Raw genomic sequence first — 10,264 nt, 5'->3', positions numbered from 1 at the left:
AGGGCAGAAAGTCAAAACCTGAGTCTCCCCATGAAGGGCCCTAATGCCACTGGATACGCAGAAGAACAGTTGTTGAGGCGTGGGGGAGCCATGGGATTTTTAGTGTGTTGTGGAGTAGAGGGCTCGGAAGGAAAATGGTTGAGGGCCCCTCCTCTAGATCATAACGCAGACACCTCCTCACTTCCACGCCACGCCCAGGTTGCCATCTTCATCTGGAGTCTTTTCTATTCCCATCTCCCCGCTTGTTCAATACCAACCTGGAACCTGGGAGTATGCCGATTTACGGTGGGAGGGAGAACAAAATCCTACCCCCGTAGGACCCCTCCTCTGTTGCTTTCTGGTGGGATGCATCCCTCACTTGTAGCGCCTTGCGCGGATACAGAATTTGTATCTGCAAAAAGGAGGTGTGGGTATCGGCACTGACACCCACGGAGAGAGAGCAGACAGCTGCAAGTCTGCAGGGTTCTAGATACAAACTTTGTATCTGCATCCGCAAACATGAGCCGCAGCTACCCGCATCGTCCGCGGAGATCCACCGATCTGCAGGCTTCTACTCACTGGGGGCCTGTGCCACATGTTTAGCTTTTAAAAGCCAGGCTGAGGCACGGGTGAGTTTGAATCCAGCACAAATACACTGGCCCGCCTCCCAGGAGAACGACCACAGATCCTGCAGTGCCTCAGACTGCCCGGCAGGCGGCGAAATTGCACTTTGCATCCCAGGCCTCGGTGTCTTTTTGCAGCCTCCGATCCCAGGACCGGGAAGGGCGGGCAGGCTGGCGCAGGAAGAGGGGAGCTTGGCTCTTGGGAAAACCCAGGTAGAGACTTAGGAAAGAGGCGAAAGGAGCTGTCCCCTGCACCGCTGTGCGATCAGACGGACGAGGGAAGAGAACAAAGGACGTGGAAGAGAAAATGGGGAGAGAAATAAAAGCTGAGTTTCCTAATCCGTCTTTCTCCCCCTCCCCCCTTTCGGAGGGGGGAGGCACATGACAAAACAAAGACATGAATTCACAGAGAAACACATTCATTACACCCCTCCCCTTTTCCAGAGGGGGTGTGCAAGGGCTCCCCCAGGAGTTCAGACTGCAAAACGAGTGTGCCCCTGGCTGGCCAGGGCGTTATAGGAGGAATATGGCCCATTCAAAGCAGGGCCCAGTGGCGGCTTTAGTGATGCTCACTGGTTGCTCTCCCTTTGGAGGGGGAAAATGAACATTCAGATGCCAAATTAGGGAGACCAAATGATCACAAACCTAGGAGCAGCAGGAGAGGGGGAGGCAGAGTTCCTGCCAATCACACACGCTACAGGCTAGTGGCAGGGCCTGGCCGGCCTGGGCGAAAGAACTCCAGGGGCAGAGGGTTTCGTGAGAGCAGCAAACCAGAGCCGGGGGCGAACGCAGCGCCGGAGCCGGGGGCGAACGCAGCGCCGGAGCCGGGGACGAACGCAGCGCCGGAGCCGGGGGCGAACGCAGCACCGGAGCCGGGGACGAACGCAGCGCCGGAGCCGGGGGCGAACGCAGCGCCGGAGCCGGGGGCGAATGCACCCAGAGTGACACAGGGCCACTTGGCCAGGCTTGCGCTATTAGAAACACAGACGTGTTGGGGTGGGGGGAACGAAGACTCCCATGGAGTTAACTAAGGACACCTCGGGCAGAGAGTTACTCTTAGCAACCCTGGCACAACACCCCCCAAACCTGTGCGAGACACCCCAGAGCTACCCAGGCCCTTACAGGTGACTTCAGACAGCCTCTCCTCCCACAGACCTACCCCAAGCCTTAGCCACAAACACCCCACAGCCACCCCCGGGCACAAGCACACACAGGCTCTTACACACGCTCCGAGAACCCTCCCCCCCGCTCACACCCCTCCGTGGACCCCCAGGCACTTACACCCCTATAAACACTCTCCCCAGGGCCCCCGCCTAAGATCTGGGGCTGGGCCTGGCAGCTGCCCCTCTCCCTGCAGGGGTGCGGAGCAGGCGGGGGCCTGGGAGCTCCCTCACTTTCTGTCTTTTCCCCCACTCTTTGTTGTTCAAAAAGAAGAAGGGGGAAGCGAAGAGGAGTCGGTTTTGCCTCCCAGGCAATATTTCTGGAGCCAATCGGCTTGCAGCAGCCACCCTGCCCTGCACCATAATTAAAGGCTTGAAGCAGCCTGGCTGGGCAGGGGAGTTTTGCTCAGTCGCCTCCTGGCAGCAAAGCAGCAGCCGCCGCCGCCGCCGCCCGCCCAGCGCCAGTGGCCCGGCGGAGGGGGGAGCAGGGAGCGCCCGGCCCCCTCGGGGAGGACGAGAGACCCACCGCCAGCCCCAGCGGCTCCAGCCGGGAAGGGAGCGGGGTCCCGCGGCCCCTGCCAGCGGCACCATGAGCGGCTCCTACGACAAGAAGCTCAGCAGCATCCTGACCGACCTGTCGGGCTCGCTGAGCTGCCATGCCGCCTCCAAGGACTCCCCCACCTTGCCCGAGTCCTCGCTCACCGACCTGGGCTACTACAGCCAGCCCGACTACTACTCCGGCCAGCCCTACGGCCAGCCGGCCGGCCCCTACTCCTACCACCCCCAGTTCGGCCTCGGCGGGATGGCGGGGGCCGGGACGTACCCCCCCAAGGCCGAGTACCCCTACAGCGCCTCCTACCGGCCCTACGGGCACTTCAGGGAGCAGCAGCTGCCGGCCCAGGACGCAGGTAAGGAGCCCCCCAGCCTGGGGGTCTGGAGATGGGGGGCTGCTATGGAAAGAGCCACTCGGAGTGAGCCGCACGCCCCGCGGGCTGAACGAGAGGAGAGGTGTCGCCAGTCTCACACACGCACCTCCGCGGACTGCATCACACACACACGGATCGCACCCAAGCGGGGTGGGAGGCAGGGAGTTGCGGGGGGGGGGGGGAGGGGAAGCTGGCTCGCTCCATCTGAGTTGAGACACAAAACTTCCTGCTCCCATTTAAACTGTTCCCCACACAGACACACACACACACACACACACACAGACACACACACACACACACACACAGGCGCACCCCCACCCCCCACCCCCAGCTCCCTGCCACCCACCTGTGTCCCTGAAATCCCCAGCGGCTGCAGGGCAGCTCAGGTTGGCTGATGGGGGGCGGGGGAGTTGTTTGTTTGTTTGTTTCTCTGCTGGGGCAGAGGCTGGCCTAGGCTGGGCCTGGACAGGAAGAGGGTGGTTTTGTGGTAGTGCTGGGGGAGGGGGGTGTAGTGGGAATAATGGTGGGTTTAAAGCCGGGCGGGGGTGCTGGGAGATGCCAGGGCAGCCGGAAGATCAGGGAACCCTAGAATCTGCCCCCTACTACAATTAGAGGGGGGAGGGGGAAAGAGAGGACTGAGCCCTGCCATGCTTGTCACTGGGGAACAATTCTACCGCCCGTGGAGCCTGGGAGCCAGCCAAGCAGCTGGGACCGGAGGCTGCTTTGGAGACAGGCTTGTCAAACCCACCGGACCGGCTGGGAGAGGGAGCGAGGGGCCAGCCCCAAGAACTCAGGTTTCCGGGTGGGCAGAGCAGGCTCGGCAGAGATGGGAGTTTGGGGAGCGAGTGAATTGGGGCCGTCACAAAACAGTGGCAAGGGACGGGCGAGGGAAAGGGGGAGAAAACCTCACTAAGGAGCGAGGGAAACCGCAGCGGGAGGGAGAAAAACAAAAGCCCTCGTGTGCCAACAAGCGACCCGCAAGGCTCCACTCGGCTTGTTTCCGAAACCTGTCGCCTTGCCCGAGAGATCAGCCCGTAGCTCCCTCGGGGCTACGATTCTTCGCACCACTCACACATAAAAGTCCAGTTGGTGGCTCATGCCTGGCTCCCCTTCCTCGGGCGTCTCTAGCTGAGCCCAGGTTTTCTAGAGGGAGGTTTAAAGTCCATCTCTGTCTGCCTGGGGCAGTGAAAGGGGTCAGACAGTCCCTCTGACTGGGGGGGACAATTCCACTTCGGAGAGTCCGACCTGTTCCCTTGTCCCCTCCAGTGTCAGTGAAGGAAGAGCCGGAACCGGAGGTGAGGATGGTCAACGGGAAACCCAAAAAGATCCGAAAGCCCAGAACCATTTACTCCAGCTACCAGCTGGCGGCCCTGCAGCGGCGGTTCCAAAAGGCGCAGTACCTGGCGTTGCCGGAACGAGCAGAGCTGGCAGCCCAGCTGGGGCTGACTCAGACCCAGGTAACTTCCAAAAGCACAAACAACAACCCTGGTTCCCTGGCCCTCTGTGCGGGGGCGGGGGGAGGGGGGAGCTGTTGCCAGGCCGGGGCTCACTGAGGAGGAGACGCTGTCTGAGACGGGGCAGCAGCAAGGGGGGTTTGCTCCAGGCTTTCCGGACACGTTGCCTGCTGCCGTGCTCAACCGCCGGGCAAACCCAGAGAGGCCTGAGCCTCTGGGCTGCCCAGTGTCCACCAGTGACTTGAGGGTTACTCCTGATTTGCACCAGCCATTCCCACAGGGCCCAGCTCAATGAAAACGGACCGGCTTTGTGTCCCGGTACGGGAGATGTCTCCCTCTCCCCAAAGAGGATCAGCTTTGCCAGCTTTCAGGCCCGACCCACAGCCCTAGAGCCTTGGGCACTGGGCAGTTCCCCTCCCTCTCACTCTTCTCACCGCAAGCACGGGGCTGCCAGGCTGGGGTGGCCAGACAGCCTAGGTCTTAACCTCTGTGGCCCCCGCGACGTTCCGAACGGGAGGGTGGAAATTTCCATGCTCGTCGGAGGACCCCTGGGAGCTACACACCACTGGCCTCGCTGGCCTAGAAAACCAGGACCCCCCCCCGTGACCATTGGCTCCCCCCCCGTGACCATTGGCTCCCCCCCCCCCCCCCCCCCGTGACCATTGGCTCCTTTCTACACGTTGTTTTATGTCTCTTCAGAACTCCACAGCTGGTTTACACAGGAGCAGCCTTTGGGCTGGGGGGGGAGGGTCTGTGTCTGGCCCCTGACAGCACTTGAGTCGGGGGGGTTTTCGCAAGGGGTGCGCGGGGAGTCCCAGAACTCCCCTTGCCCTTGTTCACGTGCTCCAGCTCTTGCAGGCGCTCGGGGGCTTGTAAAGAGTCTTTAATCCGTTAGGCCCAGAACCTCAACAGTATTTCGGCTCCTGCATTCCACTGCTAGAAAGCCTCCAGCCGTGGAGTCTGAAAGAGATTCCAGGCGCCTGACCCGCGGGGCTTGGGGTGTGAACGCAGGGCAATATTCTCCTCCCCGACGGCCCTCTCCGAACAGCCTGCTACGGAACTGGGGGGGGGGGGGGCGATGATCCCAGCGCCTGCTGCTTCTAAAGGGAAAGATGAATAGAAACGAGTCTGCACCACCGCCCCTCGCCTCTAGGTCCGAGATGAGTGAATCCCCCTTGTCCTTCACCCCCAAGCTCGGGAGGGTCACGGCCCCACCAAACGGTGACCGGGGCTGTTTCCCTTCCAGGCTGAGCATCCGCCGGTGGCAACAGGCGCGTCACGGGAGTTAGGAACGCAGGGAGGGTCCGCGATGGCGACGTTGCTTTGTAATTGCACAGATCTATATAAAGTTCCAGGTCAGCGTGTGTCCGTGGGCTACTCGCCCAAGCGTAGGCATTGGGGCTTTCCACCCTGGCATGACTGACGTGGGGGGAGCCGGTCCTTGGGCTCCCCTTGTGCAATAGGGGTTGGTTTGTTAGGGGATTGTGTTGTCAGCGGTTGGGCTGGTTCCACACTGCAAGCAGCTTTTAGTCTCTGCAAGCAAAGGACACTCTGGCTTGGCACAACACGAGACCCGGACGGGGCCTGGCCTGGGAACGTGGTGCGTGTCAGGGGCATTACACCCCACTGTGGGGTGCGCCCGGGGCTCACTTCAGGTTTCTCTGCTTTTCTCGTGGGGGTGGATGAAAGAGCCCCTTGCACTGAGGATGGGCGCCCCATTTGTGGCACAAGGCAGTGCTGTGCATGCAGAGTGGTGCCAACCCCGAGTGCTCAAAACGCATGAGTCAGACCTCCCCCCAAACCCTCTTAAAACTCTTCTTGGAAACATTAATTTGGGCCTGGCGTGCCCACGCAGGCCGCGCGTCAAGCTGTCCTCAGCCGCCGGCAGGGCCAGCAGCTTTATTTGCAGCCAGATCTGAGCGTCTCCTCTCGTCACGGGAGGGGAGGAGCTGGGGCTTCCCCAAACCACCAGATCTTACGAGATTTGCAACTTAAAAATCACAAGCGTTGGCAACACCAAGACGACGCTTCTCTGGGTCTTTGTTGGCTGCTCTGCCTTCTCCCTCCTGTTCCCCCGTCACACTGGGGCCATCGCACCCACCATCTCCCTCCTGTTCCCCCGTCACACTGGGGCCATCGCACCCACCATCTCCCTCCTGTTCCCCCATCACACTGGGGCCATCGCACCCACCTTCTCCCTCCTGTTCTCCCATCACACTGGGGCCATCTCACCCACCTTCTCCCTCCTGTTCCCCCGTCACACTGGGGCCATCTCACCCACCTTCTCCCTCCTGTTCCCCCATCACACTGGGGCCATCACACCCACCTTCTCCCTCCTGTTCCCCCATCACACTGGGGCCATCACACCCACCATCTCCCTCCTGTTCCCCCGTCACACTGGGGCCATCGCACCCGCCTTCTCCCTCCTGTTCCCCCGTCACACTGGGGCCATCGCACCCACCTTCTCCCTCCTGTTCTCCCCATCACACTGGGGCCATCGCACCCACCTTCTCCCTCCTGTTCCCCCCATCACACTGGGGCCATCGCACCCACCTTCTCCCTCCTGTTCCCCCGTCACACTGGGGCCATCGCACCCACCTTCTCCCTCCTGTTCTCCCCATCACACTGGGGCCATCGCACCCGCCTTCTCCCTCCTGTTCCCCCATCATACTGGGGCCATCTCACCCACCTTCTCCCTCCTGTTCCCCCATCATACTGGGGCCATCTCACCCACCTTCTCCCTCCTGTTCTCCCCGTCACACTGGGGCCATCGCACCCACCTTCTCCCTCCTGTTCCCCCATCATACTGGGGCCATCGCACCCGCCTTCTCCCTCCTGTTCCCCCATCATACTGGGGCCATCTCACCCACCTTCTCCCTCCTGTTCCCCCATCATACTGGGGCCATCTCACCCACCTTCTCCCTCCTGTTCTCCCCATCACACTGGGGCCATCGCACCCGCCTTCTCCCTCCTGTTCCCCCATCACACTGGGGCCATCTCACCCACCTTCTCCCTCCTGTTCTCCCCATCACACTGGGGCCATCGCACCCGCCTTCTCCCTCCTGTTCCCCCGTCACACTGGGGCCATCTCACCCGCCTTCTCCCTCCTGTTCTCCCCGTCACACTGGGGCCATCGCACCCGCCTTCTCCCTCCTGTTCCCGCATCACACTGGGGCCATCGCACCCACCTTCTCCCTCCTGTTCCCCCATCACACTGGGGCCATCGCACCCACCTTCTCCCTCCTGTTCCCCCATCACACTGGGGCCATCTCACCCACCTTCTCCCTCCTGTTCCCCCATCACACTGGGGCCATCTCACCCACCTTCTCCCTGGCTGCCCCCCGATTTCTCCCCCTCTCCTCTCCCAGCAGCTCTTTAAAGTGGAGCCGGAAGTGCACTCAGATGCCCAGCTGTTTTCATTTGGAATGACCCACACTGGGTTTGCCCTAGTTTCATCAGGCCCGGCGACTCCTGTAGCAACAGGGCCACGCATGCATGTCTGAGGGAACTGGTCATCAGCTCGCCCAGCAACAGCCTGTTCTGGGGACAAACCCCTCCCTGTAACGCAGACTAACCGAGCAGCAAATCCGCCCCCGCTGACCGTTTCTGCTTCCCCCGCCTCCCCATGATGATGCACTAGAGACTCACGCCTCCCTTCCTTCCCCAGGTGAAAATCTGGTTCCAGAACCGGAGATCCAAGTTCAAGAAGCTCTACAAAAACGGCGAGGTGCCGCTGGAACACAGCCCCAACAACAGCGACTCCATGGCCTGCAATTCGCCTCCCTCGCCGGCCGTCTGGGACAGTAACTCTCACAGCAACCCCCCGGGCAGGAACCCGCTCTCCCAGCCGCTCCCCTACAGCCCCTCCCCAAGCTACATGGAGGAGCACAACTCCTGGTACCACCAGAACCTCAGCGGGTCACATCTGCAGCATCAAGCGCTGCCCACGAACGCCATGCACCACGCCTCGCCCGGGCCACCGCCCACCCCGGGGGCCGTGTACTGACCTCCAGCCCCCTCGCACCCGGGGAGCAAGAAAGGAAAGGGCCGCCGCCGTGGCCAGGGGGCTTGTTCCCAGGACAAAGGCAGACACGCACCAACACTGCAGCCTGTCTCTGGAGCAGCAGGGCAGCAGCAGGTTCAAATGCCCGGCGGACGATCCCCAAGTGAGGGAACCGTGGTGGCAGGTTGTGGGGGAGGGCTGGGGAAGATGGCCTGGATTTTCGTTTTTTCGGTGAAGATTCAGAATGGGCAATTCCTTTTCACCTGACCCCACCTCCCACGAGGTCCCCCACACCTGCTGCACCCCCAGCCCCCCACGGCCGCCCAGGACCGTGCCTGGGAAGACTCTTCCGTGTGGAGCTCTCTGGCAGGGACTCGCCTCTCGCCTGGACAGAGGCCAAGACACTGCACATCTCCAGCGTCCAAGAACAGCACAACTGGTTTTTTCACCTTCCTGGGCGAGCTGTTTGTGGGGTGTCTCCCTGAGGACTCTGGAAGCACATCTCAGCTGGCAGGACTTCAAAAAAACCACTTGGCTCCCGCCGCATCAGGGTGGGTTGTGTCTCTCCGCCCAAGGGAGCAAGAAGGAAACAAATATAATTCTGCGTCTGCGTCCTCCCTCTCCTCCACCCTTGCGAGGGTCTGGCTGGAGCTGAAAGCACAATTTAAGCTAAAAAAACCTCAGTGAGAGGTGCCACACTTTGTAGTGTTTTAAAGTCTCTCTGCTCGAAATCATTCAAGACAAATCTTAGCTCTGTCTCTTGTACAGGACTGGACAGTCTATAGACGGGACCATTGTTAGAGAGGCCCAAGAGACTCATAGTGGGGAAAGGCTAAATTCTGATCTCATGTGCACCAGTTTAAATCTCGCACTACACCAGATCAACACCAGTGTTACTCCAGGTCTACAGAGGAGAATTTTGGCTCTCTGTGTTCGAACATCCGCTGGTGTAAACAGGAGTTCAACACTCTCAGTAGTGGCTGAGGGCCAGATTCTGACCTGGGTCACACTGGTGTAAATTCAGAGTTATTCCAAGCTGAGAGGCAAATTTTGCCCCTCCAGGCCAGACCGTCACCTGGGGTAACTCTTCATTGGCATTGGTGGGGGCCACACAGCTTTCTGCAAGTTGAGGTCTGACCTTCTGTTAAGAGTCTCAGAAAATAAATCGTGGTTATTTTTTAAAAAATGCAAAAAAATATTTAAAGTGTTTCGGGAATGATTTAAGTTATTTTGAAAAAGAAAATGACACTATTAATGGCTTAAGTTTTCTAACCGTGCTCTCCACATGCCAGTTAAGCTAATGTCAAAGTAGATGCCTATTTTTTGACAAAACAACCATCAAAAGAAGAAAAAAAAGTTCTCAATTTTTTAAAATAGTATTTTTTTAAAGCTGCAGTTTTAAGAAGTGTTCTCATGTGCTGTACAGTCCCAAGATTCCTATTTATGTTGCCTTGTACAAATAAGGGGAGACGGGGGAAAGCGAATTGTACATAAGGTCTGTGTGTATAAAGCGGATCAAAGCAGAGTTTTCTTTAACCTGGCTGGGGGGGGGGGGGAGAGTTCCCTTCAGCATCAGGGCTTTGCTCCAACTTCCTTTCTGTTTTGTTAGGGGAGAAAACTGTATATAGAGTGTTAATAAAAGTACTTTGAATTGAAGCTGGTCCAATTTGATTTTTGAATCTCTGTGGAAAGGATAGTGATAGAAATGTAGCCGTGTTAGTCTGGGGTAGCTGAAGCAAAATGCAGGACTATGTAGCACTTTAAAGACTAACAAGATGGTTTATTAGATGATGAGCTTTCGTGGGCCAGACCCTGGCCTCCGGAAAGATTTTGTGTGGCAGTGATGCATCGATTTGGATGACACCTTGTTTGCTGTTGGAATCGTCTCCGGGAGGGTCCTTAAGAGACTTGGATTTAGAAGGAGGCGAGGGGTGGGAATGCCGTGGAAGGTCTATCGACCGTGATTAGGCTCAATCCAGGAGCAACTGAGAAACTCTGTGGCACACGAGAAGTCAGACGGGAGGGTTTCATGGTCTCCTTCTTGGCTTTTAAAACTCTAGGAATCCACTGGATGCGACCCCGACCCTGCAGACACTGAAATTCATGCTTAACTCTATGC

The 10,264-nt window shown here is 58.9% G+C and overlaps 1 protein-coding gene across 1 annotated transcript; it reads left to right on the top strand.

Annotated features, from left to right (window-relative positions):
- The first annotated feature begins 2,133 nt into the window (after positions 1–2,133).
- DLX3 (distal-less homeobox 3) lies at positions 2,134–9,786 on the top strand. Its single transcript, XM_075911316.1, has 3 exons — positions 2,134–2,670; positions 3,955–4,145; positions 7,810–9,786. The coding sequence occupies exons 1-3, from the start codon at positions 2,352–2,354 to the stop codon at positions 8,146–8,148; spliced, it is 849 nt and encodes a 282-aa protein (XP_075767431.1). The 5' UTR covers positions 2,134–2,351; the 3' UTR covers positions 8,149–9,786.
- The last annotated feature ends 478 nt before the right edge of the window (positions 9,787–10,264 follow it).

This window comes from Pelodiscus sinensis, chromosome 29 (genome assembly GCF_049634645.1).
Source record: "Pelodiscus sinensis isolate JC-2024 chromosome 29, ASM4963464v1, whole genome shotgun sequence".
NCBI classification, from domain to species: Eukaryota; Metazoa; Chordata; order Testudines; family Trionychidae; genus Pelodiscus; species Pelodiscus sinensis.
This window is presented reverse-complemented; position numbering and strand designations above follow the sequence as displayed.